General features: G+C 36.1%; 2 protein-coding genes across 3 annotated transcripts in view; one reads left to right on the plus strand and one right to left on the minus strand.

The window, feature by feature from the left end:
* Positions 1 to 19,293, plus strand: part of CCDC146 (coiled-coil domain containing 146) — a 176,210-nt gene that overhangs the window by 27,744 nt on the left and 129,173 nt on the right. The window lies entirely within an intron of this gene.
* Positions 9,910 to 18,956, minus strand: FGL2 (fibrinogen like 2). Its single transcript, XM_043969180.1, has 2 exons — positions 18,304 to 18,956; positions 9,910 to 14,048 (listed from the first exon to the last, which is right to left on the minus strand). Exons 1-2 carry the CDS (start codon positions 18,902 to 18,904, stop codon positions 13,333 to 13,335), a joined length of 1,317 nt encoding a protein of 438 aa, XP_043825115.1. The 5' UTR covers positions 18,905 to 18,956; the 3' UTR covers positions 9,910 to 13,332.

Raw genomic sequence — 19,293 nt, forward strand, 5'->3', positions numbered from 1 at the left:
GATCACAGAGCCAGGCCAGGATTATAACTCAGCTTGATTCCCAGCCCAGTGCATTGAGGCTCTCTTCAAACCTGACTTCATAAACTTCCATTCTCAGGATTTAAAAAATTCACATTTTATAGTGTACTTTAGATTCCATATGCATTTAAATTCCAAATGATATTTTACAGAATTAAATTGTGGTTTTTGTTCATACATTACATGATTCTGGTTGTTTTAAAAGCACATGCATTAAAATAAAGTTTTAAAACCTAACAAACGTTTTTAAAAAGTATACAAGAAAGCACATTATTGTTAGTCTCCCTTTCATTTGGCAACATGACATGCACAATTTTGCAAGATTCTTTTTAGCTGTCAAGAAACTCTAAACAGTCCCAGTGTTTATTAAGCTAAACAATTAATTAAATCCCATTTTCCATAAATACTTTTCAGGCTATGACTAAGTCCATGTTTCATGAATCTTGGTAAGTATACATTTGGGAATAAGGAATAAAAAGAAGCAACCATTTTATGCAAAAAATAAAGGATTTTGTTTGTTTCAGCGTCTGGACATATAATTCTACCAGTGTAGGGAAGGCAGTTGCTGATTTACATTGGTGATGGTTTTATATGTATATGTGTGTATATGTATGTATACACATATACATATATATATGTACATGTATATACATATATCTTACACATACACATACACAGATATATCTATCTATACAAACACGTCCTCTATATGTAACCTTTAACCAAGGAACAAAATCTGCTATTTGCCTCATTTTTGCCTGACTTGGAGTAACTACAATAAAAATCTTTGTTCTCTGGAAAATAGAATTAGGTTAACACAGAGGAGATCATCCAATACAAGGATTTTCCTTGGGGCAAACAGGGAAGGGATACAATAGGGGAAGGATTACTTTAACCATTACTTTCTAACTACATTTAGCTTCTTATGTGTCTAACCTTATTTTTGAAATATGTTCCATTTTTCATGTACCTTAACAATATCTGAAACGTTCTGTGTTCCACTTGTGTCAAATTTGGGGCAAATATTTTATTTTTTCCTCTAGGGAAATTCAATTTAACAAAAGTCATCAGAAGCAACTTTAACTTTATATTTTTATCCAATATTATTCTAAGTGTTGATAGTTCTCTGCCTGGGAGACTGGGTCTATCTGTAGACTCTCAGGACACCTTCAGGGCCCTTTGCTATAATCCTTAGGCGCCCCTTTCCCTGCTGCAGTTGAGGGGAGTCTATCTAGTGGACAGACAATACAGAGGCCTCTTGCTTGGCCTTCCCCTACTTCACTGTAGAAGGCTTCTCCTCGGAGACTCCAGCTGCAGGGAGGCTCTTCATACCAATGTTCTAAACTAGAACTTGATGCTAAATTAATCTACAAATTTTTCCTTCAGCTGGAAAGTTCATAGATTTGACTCCTCTGATCCTGGTATCTCAGGGCTGTAGTCAATCTATGAAAAACTCTCTCATTCTCAATCATCTCCCTCCCCAGTCTCCATCCTCCAACCCTTTCATTATAATCTTATATTTTCTGAATAATAACACCTGTGTCACAAGGTTGTTATGAGGATCAAATTAGATTATATATGCCCTGCAAAACTTAAAAGTAGGGGCAACTAGGTGGCGCAATGGATAGAGTCCTGGATTCAGGAGGACCTGAGTTCAAATCCGGCCTTAGACACTTAACACTTACTAGCTGTGTGACCCTGGGCAAGTCACTTAACCCCAATTGCCTCACTAAAAAAAAAAAAAAAGGCTAAAGTACTTGTCGGTCAGGTGGTTCAACATTAGAAACGGACATACCTTTATCAGTATATGCATTAAGAAGATGCGTTACTATCTGCTTTGTAGGACCATGGGACCTTTCCATATGAGTTGACCCTGAAACTTTCCCCCATTAGAATGTGAGTGCCTTGAGAATTGTCTTGCTTTTCTGTTTGTACCTGAAGTGCTTAATATATGCTTTTTCTTTTACTCACTCATCCATCCATCCATTTATTTTATTTTGGTGAGGCAGTTGGGGTTAAGTGACTTGCCCAGGGTCACACAGCTAGTAAGTGTTAAGTGTCTGAGGTCAGATTTGAACTCTCAGGTCCTCCTGAATACAGGGGTGGTGCTTTATTCACTGTGCCACCTAGCTGCCCCCCATCTATTCATTTATACTGGTACTATAGAAACATTAACCTTAAGCCGAGTAACATATTAAAAGAATTAATCAGGAATGCATCATCTTTCCGTGTTCAGCTTTTAGAAAGTTACACAGCACCAGAGACTTTTCACTGTAACAATTACCTGAATGTATTTAAATTTATTACATTAATTTATTCAAATATGTATATGTATATAGGCATATACATATGCTTATGTCTTTGTATATATACATATATGTATGTATTTAAATTAGGAGAGAAATAAAGAAGAGCCCAATAACCACTGCCACCATGTTACAGACATGGTAGCATGCAAGAGTTAACTTATTTTCAAAAAGAAAGGTTTGTATTATATGTGTGTGAAATTATAGACTTTTTCCATTCACATGAGAATATTTTCCATTTGCTTACTAACTACTTTGTACTTTAGTAAAACTTTGTTCATTTGTGAATTATTCTGCCTTGGTGATCTTGGTCGTAAAATGCTATTTGGAGATTATATAAATGCTTTTCCAGTTCTAGGAGAGTTAAAATAAATTCTGGCCTAGGTACAGGAAGAAAATAGCATTTTTCAAACAATGGATTACGGAGAGCCATTAAAACACTAGATGTTATGAACAGTCTCTTAACAACAAAAACTTATATAATTGTTTTGGCAAAAGAACGTACACCTTCAACTGCTGAAATGAAATGGCCAATTAATGGAGTACTTTTTCCTTTCTTTATTTGGTCACTTAGGAACTCAAAGAAAGAGTGATACTGACTTTACTACAAGAGCTTTTTACCTATCTTGAAATAATCTTATTTAATGTGAAATATGCTGAAAATTGCAGTAGAAAGGGGTTGAGAACTTGATGTCATAAGGCATGGGAGAGGTCCATAAAGTGTACCAACATGCATAGTGTCACCTTGCTTAAAGGACAACTGACAACCCCTGACTATGGCCATCATTGGTTGGGCTACCCACCAAGTGGAAGGCCTTCTGGGACTCGAGATGATGGACTCTTGTTTCACAAGCCCCCATTTTGTTGTGCTCAGTAAAAGAGGATGCGATATTGTGCTTAGCCCCCTTTACCTGTTCTTTTTCCCCTTCAGAAAACAGAGCAGCATCATGCAGTAGAGACTGCCTGCATTTCTGGGAGAGAATACCTGTGTATTCAGCCCATCTCTTCCTTACATGATCTGGTAATGGTTTCCTGAGAATAGGGAGGGAGTGCAGGGGACTAGATAGAAACCTTGAAGTCAGGAAGACTTCAGATCAAGTCCTACTTGTGGCACATGTTGGCTAAGTGATCCCCAATTAAATACTAAATTAGAAATCCTGAAAATTAAAGGAGAAATTAATAAAATTGAAAGCAAACAAACTAAAGAATTAATCAATAAAACAAAGAGCTGGAGGGGCAGCTAGGTGGCGCAGTGGATAGAGCACCGGCCCTGGATTCAGGAGTAGCTGAGTTCAAATCCGGCCTCAGACACTTAACACTTACTAGCTGTGTGACCCTGGGCAAGTCACTTAACCCCAATTGCCTCACTAAAAAAAAAAAAAAGAAAACTAAGAGCTGGTTTTATGAAAAAAACCCAATAAAATAGATAAACCAATGGTTAATTTGATTTTAAAAAAAGAAAGAAGAAAACATGTTGGCTAAATGACTGCATATATGGGTTTTTTTTTGTTTGTTTTTGTGGGACAAGGAAGGTTAAGTGACTTGCCCAGGGTCACACAGCTAGGAAGTGTCGAGTGTCTGAGGCAGGACTTAAACTCAGGTCCTCCTGGATCCAGGGATGGTGCTTTATCCACTGTGCCACCCAACTGCCCCTTTTTAAAAATCTATTTTGTTTGAGTATGCATATATGGCTTGTTGGCTTAATGATTCTGGACAAGGCAGCCTCTAGGCAACTCTTTGATTGCAAACTGCAGAGAGGTTCTGACCTACATTGGTAAAGGGTATGTGCCCTGCACATAATAAGTGGCTAATAAATACTTGTTGGCCAACTGATTGACACACCAATACCAGGGAAATAACAGATCCAATACCCTTTATGTGCATGCCCAGGCCCTAAGGAGAGAGGCTCTCCCAGGATGGGAGACTGCCTCAAGTGTGGCCCTGTCTAACTAAAGTAGTGGCAAATGAGCAATATCAGTCAATTACTGTTAAATTATCCATGATTTATCAAACCTAAGTCCAATAGGCTTTAAAGAGAGGGAACCTATGTATCTGAGCTATCTATCTTGGCAGTTGTTTGTAGGTAGTTTTCTACCTCCCTCATTTTTTAATTTAAAGGCTATTGATTAGATTGGCGAACTCAAGAGAAATACAGATGTGGCTACATGTACACATACACAAATATACATTCTAATCACCACCACCATCCACAAACACATATACACCTGAGGGGACCCCAAGATCCTCTAAACCCACAATTGAGGTAATGAAGCTCAATATCTGTTTAGCTCAGATGTTTCTGGAGCTGAAGACTGCACTGAAGGCCTGGGCTGGCTCTGTGCCTAGCTTGCTTGCTTGCTTCCTTTGGTGCTATCCCTGTGTGCACTTCTCTATCAGGAGGTGAGTATTATGTTTCATCAGTAGTTCTCTGGAATTCTTCCTGGTCATTGCACTGATCAAAGTTTCTAATTCTTTCAAAGTTGTTTGTCTTGACTTTGTTGTTATTACTGTGTGAGGTGTTCTTATTCTGTTCACTTCATGCTGCATCAGTTCACACAGATCTTTCCAGGTTTCTCTGAAACCATCCCCTTCATAATTTCTTATACAATAATACTCTATCGCATTAATATACCATATCTTATTGTGCTATTTCCCAATTTATGATCAGCCCTTCAGTTTCCAATTCTTTGCCACCTCCAAATAGCTATAAATATTTTTGTATATCCTTAGATTTGTTTTTCTTAGGACTAATCCCTCTCTTTATTTGCATTCCCTCTAATTTCCTTTTCTCCTTTTCCCCCTTTCCCTCCCAGTTCCCTGTTGAGTGAATGTTTTCTCTAGTTCAGATGAAAATGAGGTTGAAGTGTCAGCTGCTTCCCTCACTCCCTCCTCCTCATTTGTATATATGTGTACTTGCACATCCTGATTGTGAGATATTTTTTCTAACTTTCTTTTCCCTTTCCCTCCTCCCCCAGTATCTTTGGCTTGCTCTCTTTCCATTCCCAAGATCATCACAACAGAACCATTTCCAGGTCTTGTCTAAGACTCTCCCTGTGACCCCTGATGATGATAGAGTTCACAGGGAACATATATATCATCTTTCCACCATTGCATAAAAGTAGTTTATCCTCATTTAGTCCTTTATAATTGTTTATTCATGTTCACCATTTTGTTTCTCCTAACTCTTTTATTTGAACTTCAAAGTTTCTGTGCAGGTTGGGTCTTTTCATTAGGAATGCTTGGAGGTCCTTTTATTTCACTAAAAGTACATTTTTCTTACTTTTGGATTTTACTTAGTTTTTTTGGCTAACATTGTTGGCTCTAAGCCAAAGATTTTGACATTCATTTGCCAGATGGAATATTCTATTTCATGATCTCTTTGTAGTAATCTGTTGGTCTTACCACTATATTCTCTGGGAATTAAGTAGTGAGTTTATCACAAATCAAATGGGTGGCATGGTTGCAGTTTGCTGCAAACCTTCAAAAGTGCCACCCAGTGGGGCAGCTAGGTGGCGCAGTGGATAGAGCACCGGCCCTGGAGTCAGGAGTACCTGGGTTCAAATCCGGCCTCAGACACTTAACACTTACTAGCTGTGTGACCCTAGGCAAGTCACTTTAACCCCAATTGCCTCACTAAAAAAAATAAAGTGCCAACCAGTGAGATCTGGGGCATAGTTTGATCTTTGCCCTCTTGGACTTTCTAGTCTATAGGCCCTAATTTGCATCTAAGCAGCACAGACTTGACTGTGGTTGCATTTTAGTGTCCATTTGCTGGTCCTAGCCCCCATTGGTTTGCTGGAAAACTTCAGGTTCTGAGCAACAAATCTGCAGGTCTGCCCTTGTTTATAGCCCCTGCCCTGGTCACTTGGGCTGAATTTGTGATTTGGGGCAGGAAAGCTGACCCACTGTGGCTTCCTCTTAGTTTACGTAAATAGTACTCCATCTGATGCTCTTAAAATTTTTTTAGATTGCTTTTTCGGAGAATTAGGATGTACTGCTTCATTCTTCTCCACTATCCTTGCTGGTCCTCTAATACTATTTTTTTTTCTGCTTTTTTGTTTTTGCAGGGCAATGAGGGTTAAGTGACTTGCCCAAGGTCACACAGCTAGTAAGTTTCAAGTGTCTGAGGCTGGATTTGAACTTAGGTCCTCCTTGAATCCAGGGCCAGTGTTTTATCCACTGTGCCACATAGCTGCCCCCTCTAATACTATTTTTTAAAAAAGACTTTTGTACTTTTTATCCACTTCTGATGTTTTTGCTTTGTTTCTGAAAAGTATATATTACTATCATCAGCACTTACTTTTTAAATTGAAGCTTGAATAAAGTTTTTTGTCTTTACAATTCTGTAATTTTATAATTAAGGCGTATAGCCTTAATGAATCAAGGTGAGCATTTCTCCTTGCTGGTGTCCTGCAATTTCTCTTCTTGAAGAATGCTTCTTGATCTTGTCCTCTCAAGAATATTTTGGTAGTTAGGTCTTCTGATGAAATGTCTACCTTTTTTTCCTCCATTGGTATCTTCTGAGATTCAAATTAACCATGTGCATTTTTACTTATTTCTTCAACTTCGAGATCCTTTATTTTGGTTTATATATCTATTGGTTACTGTTTTATCAATTTTGTAACTTTCTGGGTTTATTCTTCAATTTTACTTTTCTGATCTATTGACATTTTTACTTCATTTATTTTGTAATTGTTGATATTATTGGTCTTTTGAGCCTTTTTATGTAATTTTATCATTTCCCTGATTGTTCTTTCATCTATTCTAATAGTTGTTTTAAAAAAGCTACTTTATAGTTGTCCTTTACTTAATTTTATATTATCCAATTTAACTTTTACTTTGGCACTTCTCCCATCTTTCCCACTAACACTTCACATAAAATTTATGAAAAAAGGTTGTCCAAGGATCTTAACATGCATTTGCCAGATGGAACATTTTATTTACCAATATATTCTTTTCCATTTTTTAAATTACTCTTTTTCATTAAGGTATTATGGGAGTGGAAGTGGCACTGTTTCTTGGACAAAATGATATTATTTGTGTTTTTTCAGGTATCCGCATTAAGGTATCCATGTACTCTCAATCCTACTCCAAGGGCACAGAATTTGTACCCTTGATCACATTCCCTTCCATCTCTTCTAGCAGGCTCTTCCCTCAATTATCCCCTCACCCATATTTTCAATCTCTCCCTATTTATTGGTTTCTTACTTGCTGCCTACAACCCTACACAGGACTCTGCTATCCTCAAAACATACGTACTTCATCCTATCATCCCTTAAATAGTCACCCTATATCCCATCCCCCCTTGCCTTTCTTTCCCCAAGAAACCAGACTTCTAGGGGGGGAGAAAAGACCTGTCTACATTCATTGCCTCCACTTTCTTTGCTCTTAATTCTTAACTCTTTGAGATCTGATTTCTGATAACAGTATTCAAATGAAACTTCCATCTGCAAAATTACCAGTGATCATTTAATTGCCAAATTCAATGACCTTTTCTTGGTCCTAGTTTTTCCTGATCTCTCTGTAGCAATTGACACTGTTGAGGGCAGCTAGGTGGTGCAGTGGCAGCCCTGGACCTGAGTTCAAATACACTTACTAGCTGTGTGACCCTGGGTAAGTCACTTAACCCTCATGGCCCCACAAAACTAATGTAACTAACTAAATAAATAATTTTTTTTAAAAAAATTGACACTGTTGATTCTCTTTTCTTAGGAAGTATGTTCCCTCTAAGTTTTCATGATACTCTTGGTTCTTTCTGAATGGCCCTTTCTCAAGTTCCTTTACTGTCCCGTTCCACAACTGTTGATGCACTTCAAGATTCTATCTTGAATTCTCTTCTCTTTCTACAACCCCTCTCTGTAATCTCACCAGCTCTCATGAATTCACTGAGCTCTCTGTAGATGACTCCCAGATCTATATTTCTAGCCCTATTTTCTCTCTCTGGATGTCCAGTCCTATATTTCAGACGGCCTGTTGGACATTTTAAACTGGATACCCCTCATACACATCTGAAATTGAACAAATCTTAAAAGGACTCCGCTCTCCACCCTCAACCCCCATTCATTCCTCCCACTAATGTCTGTTTCTATTGAAGGTACCACCACTAGCCTCCTTCCAGTTGCTCAGGTTCTCACCCTCAGATTCATCCCTTACCCCTGCCTCCATTATGTCAAGTGTTGTTATGTCTAAAACGGAATTTATTCTCTTTCCCCCAAACTCCCTTATTTCTGTAGAAAGCACAACCATCTTTCCAATGTTTCACATTTGTAATCTCAGCCTTATCTTCAACTCCTTGCCCTCCCTGTTTGTATGTTCACAACTCTTCTCACATCTTACCACTTCCCTCCACTTACATAACTAGCACCTTTGTGCAGGCCCTCATCAATTCTTATCTAGATTAATGAAACAGCTTCCAATTGTTTTCCTTGCCTCAAGTCTCTCCAGTTCATCTTCCTTACCCCTTCCAAAGTAATTCCCCTAAGCACAAATCTGACCATGTGAGTTCCCTACTCACCCAACTCCAATGGTTTTCTACTCCATCTAAGATAAAATATGTTGTGCTGTTGTTTAGTTGTTTTCAGTTATGTCTGATTCTTCTTGACCCCATTTGGGGTTTTCTGGGCAAAGATACTAGAATGGTTTGCCATTTTCTTCTCCAGCTCACTTTACAGATGAGGAAACCGAGGCAAACAGGGTTAGGTGATTTGCCCAAGGTCACACTGCTAGTAAAGGTCTGAGGCCAGATTTGAATTCAAGAAAATGAGTCATCTTAACTCCAGGCCCAGTACTCTATCCACAGTGCCACCTAGCTGCCCAGGATAAAATATAAATTCCTTTATTTAGTGCTAGGCACCTTTTACAACCAGGATGCAACCTGTCTTTCCAATGTCACTGAAGAGTATTCTCTCTCATACACTCTACAATCTTACCAGATATAACTTGTCTCTTTTTGTCACTCAAGATACTCCATCTTCCATCTCTGTGCCTTTGTAATGGTCATCCCATGTACCTGAAATGTACTGCTTGTGTACCTCTACCTCAGAGTTTCTTTCTTTAAGAGTTTCTTTCAAACACCATCTCCTCTGTGAAGTCTTTCATGACCCCCCAATGGCTAGAGTACTGTATCCCAGAGTACCTTGTATTTAAATACTTTATGTATATAGATATGTGGATATATACATATATAAACACATATTTTAACTTTATATTTATGCTTTATATATTTTTATATTTATTGTCTCCCTCATTATAATGTAAGATCATTGTAACCTGGGATTGTTTCTTTCTTCCTTCCTTCCTTCCTTCCTTCATTTCTTACTTTCACAATCCAGGTTCACTGACTTGCCCCAGTTTCATATAGCTAAAAGTGTCTACGGCTGTGTTTTAACTCAGGTCTTCCTGAGTCCGGGGCTGGTGTTCTATCTACTACACCACCTAGCTGCCAAATCAAAAGATTCCCAAGATGCGAAGTATCAAGTTAATTATGTCCGTAGGACTTTTGGGAATACAGTGTTATATTAACATCATTTTTATGGAAAGAAATAGTTTTTCATGTCAAAGAAACAGATTTTCTGATATTGACCTTTTATTTTTACAAAATTTAAAAGATGACATACGACCATTTGAAACACAGAAAAATAGAATCATATTTACAAAATCTTAGCAACTTTACCCACAGATTTTTCACCTTTCTCCTAAAATTATATATCATAGTTGAGACTGAACTTGGGTAGCTATCCAAAAAACATGGAACAATAGTTAGCAAATTCACATTTTCCTTGGCTTTTTAAAATACTTATTCTGTCTGCTATACTCATTTATTTGCTTAAACTAATATTTCCTTAGTTTAATATGTTTATTAATCCTTGCTACTAAGATGTTTTTTTCCAAGCTATATATGATTTTTACACATATTTTGCATTTTCAAGCATCTAGTTAATATTTTCATGGAATAGTAAATGTCATCAAGATTGCTAACAAATGATTTTTCCTTCATGATGGAATTACACAGGAATTAATTAATGAATTAGGTCATTCTTGTTCTCTGTGTGTGGATATTAGCCCAAGTTATTTTTAGTGCTACCACATATAGTATCAATGGTGTAATTTTAAAATTATAGACTCACAACCAAAAATTCAGAAAAGATCCGCTTAACCTTTTTAAATTGAAGAATAAACTGAACTCTTGAGAATAGGGGCCCCATGCTATCATAGAATTCCTGCAATTCAGTGATAACATAAGCCTTATTTGTGACTATACTATAACTAAGGAGCTTAAAGCCTCATTCAGTGACGCAGTACTCTGAAGCAAAAGGCCTCATTTTGGCCAGCTCTAGTTTAGTTTATTCCCACCAAAAGTTAAGATGATCATAATCTTAATATTGGAATAAAAGCAGAGCCATACCTTGTAATGAGCAATTCTTCACAATATTAAGTCTGAGGAATTTTGAGAGAAAGGAAGAGATTTAGAAAATATCTGGATAGGTATGGAAGAAGATACCACTTTGGCCCAATCACAGAAGAGTTAAAAGAAGATATTTCTTGAATATCTTTATATACTAACAAAATAACAAATTAAACTAACAGATCATAAAGCGTGACACTGAACTCCACATAAAATCAACATGGTTTCCATGCATATAAGCAGATTTTTGACAAAGATAATTTCACCTTAGGTTGTATTATATCACTTGATATCATGTAAGATGATATACATTTAGTAAATTCTTTCACATATTAGCCACTTTATATATTAGTTGAAATAAATACTGTGTATTTTTTTTACTCTAAGCCAGTTACCTATTTTACAACATCAACATTTTAATCTAAAAAATAGATATATAAAGATTAAGCAAAATACAAAACATATGCTTGAAACCCTTTTAAGAAGACCTACTTCCTTTGAAGCATTCACCCATAGTTTATCTTTTTGGCCATTACTGAGCTTCATTTTCCATTTCAAAATTTCTTAATTTTACATTTTTAAGCTAGTCATTGTGGTTAAATACCCATATGTTTATGGTTTTGTTTTTGCTGGGCAATGATGGTTAAGTGACTTGCCCAGTGTCAAGTGTCTGAGGCCGAATTTGAATTCAGGTCCTCCTGGATCCGGGGCCAGTGCTTTATCCACTGCACCACCTAACTGCCCCAATACCCAATGTTTAGCTGGATATTGATTTTTTGGTTCATGTATTTCATACAATTTGGAACAAAACATGTTCCTTCTTAAAGTGGAGTTTCTATATACTATTTTTGTGTTTTTGTTTTTTTGTTTTGTTTTGTTTTGTGAGGCAATTGGGGTTAAGTGACTTGCCCAGGGTCACACAGCTAGTATTAAGTGTCTGAGGTCAGATTTGAACTCAGGTCTTCCTGACTCCAGAGCCAGTGCTCCATCTACTGCACCACCTAGCTGCCCCTCTATATACCATTTTTAGCTAACATAGCTATGAGCAGAATATTTTGGAAAATAAATTGTGGTCACTGGAAGCAAATGTGTGCCATATTCTATGAAAAAAAAATTATAAAATAATGAATAAAACATGGAGCTTTATTAAACATAATTTGAATAATTTGTTTCCAGATGAGAAAGAGTCACTTTCAAGAGTCAATGTGTTTAGGCTGATTCAAATATAATATAGAGTGGGTTACTGGATCATTTTTTGGGTGCTCAGCACATTTCATAGGATATCAGTGTTAACCTTTCAGATACATGTAGTTTCTACAATAACTAAGTTAGGCAAATTGTTGCTGTTGTGTTTTTTTTATAAATTCCATATAGTATGATATATGGGTCACAAACTGATTAATGATGAAGATTCAAGACACTGTGTTTTTTCTTTCTCTTTTTCAAACAATACTTATCAAAGGCAAATAATATAGAGTTTGCAATGAATAAATTCCAACTTTGAACTATCTATGGTACATATATTAAGAACAATTTTAGAAAACTTCATTTTCTATGTGGCAAAACATTTTATTACAATATCACAAAGAAAGAAAATTGACCTTTGGAGTATTTTGACTTGCAAAAAAAATACTTCATTTTCCCCTCCCCTAAAAAACCCTCTACCAGTAGTCTGGCACAAATGAACAACCTTAAATAAGAAACCATTGTGTAGAGTGAACAGAGGAAGGACATTTTTTTATATTAAAGCAGTCTTTGGTATCAAGCATATAACAAGTTTATGAACAGTGAATAGATTGTCTTTCAACTGCAGTTGTCAAGTCATATTATTTCCAAGTGCTTTTATGGCTTGCAAATTCTAAAAGAGGTTGAGATATTTTCAGAAAACAATTTGAATATTCTTTTATAACAATGTATAGAAAAGCATGGTCTATGAGACTGCTTGGTAATTATTATCTGAGATTATATAATAGATATAGATTCAGGCCTTATTTAAGTGAGAAAATTCCAGGATATGTGTCAGACACATAGGAAAACAGAAAAGAGTACCAGAATCACAGTCTATTTAGTTTTATAACAGTGTAACTTATAACTTGAAAAAGTTTGTGCACCAAAAGTGTCTAACTTATACCCAGGCATAGCTTACTTGTGTTAAAACAGGCCATATGGATGATGAAATTAAGAGTTTAATTGTAAAAACTATAGCTAGTAAATGCCACTATCTTTACAGAAGGGATATTTCCATTGAAATTTTTTTGATTAATAGAAATGTAAATATAATTGAATTAAAATATAAACACCATTGTTTCTAAGTATACATTTGTATAGTAGCAACAACAAAAAAATTAAGACTTTCACAAGAAGTTATTACTATTATTTTGTCTTATTTAAAATACTGTCTCCTTTAAACTTATTAGACTTGGGTTTTTTTGGTTGTGGAAAGATTATTTTCAGATTAACGGGGAGAAAACATCAAATTCTATATAGGAGGCATTTATTGCAAATAGGAAGGGAAGGAAAGGGAAGGGGAGAAGAGGAGAGGGGAGGAAAAGGAAAATACTGAAGAAAATAACTAGATGAAAACCTGGTAGAATGAGTAGTAACTTATGGTGCAAGGAATTTTGGTCTAATCATCATTTTTGCCCCCTTGAAAGAATGTTTATAGCCATTTGGTTCACCATTAGCCATGCCAGGCCAGGTACCCCAGTAAATCCCATTGAAGACACCCTTGTATTTTTGGTGGTAGTATTTACCATTTAAGTTTGCAGACAAACATGCATCAAACCACCAACCAGAACTGTAGTAAAGTCCACAGTTTCCAGAGGGATACCTATCATGGTCTTTGTCTGGGGTAGTGAAAAATTTAAGGTCGTGGTTATAATGTCTGTTGAAATGCAGCGCATTTCCTGCAGTACCACTATAATTACCAATATGTAAACGGTATTTGAGATACTCATTGGCCACATAGAACTGATCATACAGAGCATACAGTTTGACACCATTAAAATCTTCAAGATCAATTCTCAGAACCATTTCCTTACTCTTTGTCAGAAGGTGAATGTTATCATTACCTAACCAGAACTCCCTGCTGAGGTTTCCAAAGCCATTTTTATAGTCCTTCCATGTCCTATTGAAGCTAGTACTTCCATCTAGACGCTTCTGTACGACTGTCCAACCTCCACCCATGGTTTCCATATCACAGTAAACTTCAAAGCTCTTATTTTTTGGATCAGGGGTAACTCTGTAGATTCCATTGCTCTTTCTGCCTTTCTCATAATAATCCCAACAGTTTTTGTATATTAGATGTTGTTCAATCATACCTGTTGGGGCAGGAGAGAAAAGATCATTTATTTCATTGACAAGTACAGATTATACTTACAAAGAATTATGGGTAGAAAGAATTTATAGGTAAAAGAACATAGTTTGATATAAAAACTAAATAGTAATTAAAGAAGAGCAAAAATTGAATTTCTACATTTATTTGTTAAACTGACTCAGATTAATTTATCGTAATTCTGTAAATCCCTTTGTTGTTGTTGTTGTTGTTGTTCAGTTGTTTCAGTGTGTGGACTCTTCCTGACAACATTTGGAATTTTCTTGGCAAAGATACTAGAGTAGTTTGCCATTTCTTTCTCCAGCTCATTTTACAGATAACGTGGTCATCCATAGGATTTGTGACTATGTTCTGGGTTTTGATGACGGGACTGTGGAACAGATTTGGGTTCTTTAACATGTACCTGGTTTTATTCTGAAGTCTTGTAAACTGTGTGATCCCAGCTTTTATGGAATCGATAGAGCCGAAATCTTCATAGAAGAGCACCAGGCTGCTTCCCTTTCATCTGATGGGGTGTCAGCAGTATAGTAGCCAGAATTCTAACTTCAGGTATGCTGCCAATCTTGTAACAAAACATGCTTAGGCACCTAATTCCATCTCACAGGCCCATTGCTATGGCTGCAAATGATCTCCAGTTTGTAATCACTGAAGAAAGATACCATTGGGGCAGAAGGTGAATGGATGGGAAATTTTATGCTTAGGCTGCTAGACAAAATTGTCAGGGGATAAGACTGCTAGAAGGAAAACTCATTAAGTGCAAGAGTATAGTTAGGCTACGAATAGTGCACAAACTACTCCTGTGGTATTGTCCATATGATCCTTGGATTTCACATTTATTGGATTTCCATTATTCACATTGGTTTTAATCGGTCCCTAAGAACCACACTTCATGAGTTCTTCGTCCCTTGTCTCATCCTCTGACAAACTTGCCCAGTAGCCTAGGATCATGCAAACTGGCTTAACAAGTTCAGATGTCAACTTTTTTTTTCCCTTTTCTAACACTGCTGACTAAGTCTCCTGGAAATGTTTCAAAGCCTGACCGTGTATTGATAGGACAATGAATAAAATTCTTATATTACATAAAAGGTATATAATAATTAACCAATTAACCAATAAGTCAGACTGATTATAGACTAGAGTAAATTGTTCTTTGGGTGAAATTCTTTAACTTTTCTGGTGCAACATAATCAAGAGTAGCCTGTTTTACTGGATTAGTTGGGTTTTGTTGGAAATTGGTGAAAGCAATTCACTACCAGTCAATTTTTATGAGAATTGATGACTTTGTAAATTGGATAAATTAAAGTTTTTGTCATGTATATAAGCATGTTTTTGATGTTCTTTTAGCACTCAGGCTAAATCCTATATATACACATACATATATCTATATATTCAAAGATAGAAATCTTCTAGTAGTAATTCAATTACAATCTAAATTGTTATAGATTAGAAACTCATTGTAATATGACGTGTTACAATGTCATTTCTAATAGAATGGGCTCCCAAACACATCTCTCAAGCTTCTGATCCAGCCCCTTAAGAGATCCTGCTGGTTCCTGTGTTTCTAGCTTAGTTCCCAACCTTGGTTCCCAACCTCAGCAATCCCCTTACTGAAACTTTCCCCAAGGACTATACAGGGACTGCCTTTGCAATGGACCCCAAAGCAGTCCCAGGACACAAATGTACTCTAAGAATATCTAGCCTCCTGGTCCTCTTTTAGGGGGCTCACAGTAGAGTTACAGCTACCAGCTACCATCAGAATTATCAGGAGCCACCATCTGTGGTAGTCCCAGAGCTCAGGTATGAAACCAGAATCCCCAGGGGGACCAATGCCACCAACTTTAAGAGGTCTGCTGTTAGGCATATGACTGCTAGGGTATGGGGGTAAGGTGTTCTACATTTATTTCTAGTGATTCTGGTACCACAGTTACTGGCAACCAAGGGGCCTGACAGGGCTACTTGGAAGTAGTCATGTAAGCCAAAGAAAACTGTGAATATATTAAAGAAAATGTCTATCCTCAGACAACTAGGTGGTGCAGTGGATAAAGCACCTGGATTCAGGAGGACCTGAGTTCAAATCCAGCATCAGACACCTAACACTTACTTACTAGCTGTGTGACCCTGGGCAAGTCACTTAACCCTCATTGCCCTGGGGTGAAAAATGTCTAAAGAAATCATTTTTCAAAAAAATATGAATAATGGATTCAAAAAATGAAAAATCCCTCTTTAAATTATTTGTTTTATAAATGTAAATTTAAAAATATACGATGCTGTTTAAGAACAAACACTGAGTAACCTACATATATTTGGATGTGGGGTGAAGAGGCATTTTATTCTATAAAATTCACAGCTCTTGTGCTTACTAAACTTAAATGAGAAAATTACCTTAAGCATCTAGTTTTTCTGATTCAGTTGAAACATAGGATCAACTCAGATAATAGAAATAGTTGATAAGTATAAATTTAAAGTTATAGCTCAGCCTCAAGTTGTAGCCAAGTTTTAACTTAATTTCATGTAAACTGCTGTTTTTATATATAGTGATTATAGGCTGTTCACTTTGGAACATTCTTCTTAAAGGTAGAAAAAACGACAGAATATATCATAAGAGTTCTTCAATGCAGAAAGAAAACCTAGAGTTAGCATCTTCTTAGGTCTTTAAGTGCATTTGATTACTTTCCTATACATTTGTTATAAAATACATTTAGCTTGTAACTATGATGGAGAAAAATTCAATAAAATAAAAGGGAGCCATTTTTGTTATTAAAGTAGGAAATAGTTCTTCTTATAAGAAAATTTCATCTAACAAATGACATTGTGGCCAGACTTCAGTAGTGTTACATGTGTGTGTATATATGTGTGTGTGTACATGTTTGTATATGGATACTTAAGAATCCAGTATGTACTTTCTAAATGTTAAGGAATCTTACCTTTTTCTGAAATGTTAAAAATGTGAAAAGAAGTGATCTATATGAACAGAGAACCTAGATAATAATACTGATTTCACAACCACTTTAAGAGTAACCTTGATTAAGTCTCAAACCTTTTTTACTTCCCACACCTGTACAATCAGAGTAATAAAGGCCTTGTGATGATGAGCTACTAGACAAAGATAATGATGGAAGATTGAATATTAGATTGGCTAAAAAGTTCCTGCTTCATATGTCCTTCACACCCATCTTTCCTGCACACTTTTAAAAAAACTTTTATTTGGTTTGCTTAAAGGATTTATACAAGGCTTGATAATTCATAAACTTGAATTTAATGAATAATCCTGTAGTTTTCCCAATACAATGCCATATAATTTTATTTTTACTTATATTAAATGATTTAAAAGAAAATTTATAGGTGACATCAAAATACAAGGTAAAGTATAGTGTCCATGTTCAAGCTTCAGTCAAATTTGTTGTGTAATATAATCTTCCAGTTGTGTTTCTGTAAGTTGATTCTAGCAAAAGACATTTTTTCTTTTTTAAAAATGCCATAGTTCTGACCCAAAGAAAGAGATAGAGAATGGATAAAGAAATCAAAATACATGTTAGTCCAAGAGTCTTATTTTTCATTGTAAAAATATTATCTGCTTGCCAAAAACTCCACTTAAAAGGACTATATGCCATTAGGAAATGTTAATGTGGAAAGACTTGCATAGATATGAACCCACATAGTTGTTTTTATTTCACCAATAAAACCTCTTTTCCCCTCGATAGTTGTGGTTATGTAATTTTGAATTAAAAAAATGAAAATCTTACAAGGATCCTTGATTCTGCTTACTTTGAGTTTAATAAGTGGCAGTCAAAATCCATGAAATGTTTCCAGCCTGTTAAACAAAACTTTAAACATGGATGTGGGTTTCAAGTGGATCTTGATTAACCAGATTGATGAAATGTATTAGAAAAAATTCATAAAGCAATCACACTGTATCTGTGGATGTTTTTCATCTGCTTTTATATGACATTAGCAATAATATGTCAGTGAGAATTCTGTACAGATCTTGATACAGAAGTGAAATTGAAAGCATTCTCTAGTGGAACTAATAAAATCCAGTATAATTTTGTGAACAAATCAGAGCTATGCTCTTATTTTCAAAATTATATTAGTTTTTCTGTTAACTTTGTAGACACACACAAAAAAGGTTGATATAATTTGTGTTTCTTGCAATTTCACTTCTAGTTTTTAATTTCAAAGTGTTACTTGCTTTCAAATTACTTAGTAAGTAAAAACAAATAATAACAATACATTTCACATACCCATTGATGGCAATCCCGACTGGTTTGAACACCTAGATGAACATCGACCGTCCAAACTGTTCACCACAGTTGTCAGATTAGCTACTTTGCTGTCAACATAATTTTCTATGTTGTTCATATTTACCAACTTCAGATTCTCCAAGCGACTGTGAAGTGAGTTAATTTCATCTTTTGCATCCTGCAGGTTGGAAAACAGCTTGTTAACTTCACTCTCTAATTCCTTAATTCTGTTGTCACTCTCCTTTTCAGGTGCTTCTGCGTTCGGCTGCTGTGGTTCATTTCTTCCCATTTCTTGATTATCATCAGCTTGCAACTTGCATTCTTGGCAAGATTTCTTCAGATTATTTACAATTTCCTTGAGATTCTGAACCTCTTTGAATACCTGTTCAATCATGCTGAATGATCTGGGCAGCTGGATAGTCAGGGAAGGCAGGTTCATCTGATAAGGACATTCTTCTCCCTCACATTGTCCACTTGCTTCCAAACTCACAGGACAAGCAGCAGCAACTTCTCTATTTTCCTTAGCTTTATCTTCCACTGCCCCAGCATTATGAAAAACTGGTACAATTGAGCTCAGCAAGCAAAAGTAAACTAACTTCATTTTTGCAGAGGAACTCACCCAAAAGGGAAGTGTGCAGACTGGAGCAACTTTAATAGAGACAGCTGCCTGTGAGGTATCAGACTGAGTCAGGGCTTTTTGTGTTCTCAGAAAAGGGTGGGAGTGCTTGCATCACAAGTTTCAGAAATATTAACAGCAGAGCAAAAGTAGGTAGTCCTCACCAAGGGTAATTTGTCAATGCAATTACTATTCATTCTCAGCCAGAGTGGTTTGTCCCTCACACTGCACTTGGCTTTGCTGCCTGCACTTTAATTTTATGTTTGGTGGTATAAATAAAATAAAACTTTTGGACTTTTAAGAATTGATGTAAATAGGTTGGAAGCAATCATTGAATTAGGATTTACCTCAATGAATTTTTTTTTTCTTTTTGG

This window comes from Dromiciops gliroides, chromosome 5 (genome assembly GCF_019393635.1).
Source record: "Dromiciops gliroides isolate mDroGli1 chromosome 5, mDroGli1.pri, whole genome shotgun sequence".
Taxonomy (NCBI): domain Eukaryota; kingdom Metazoa; phylum Chordata; class Mammalia; order Microbiotheria; family Microbiotheriidae; genus Dromiciops; species Dromiciops gliroides.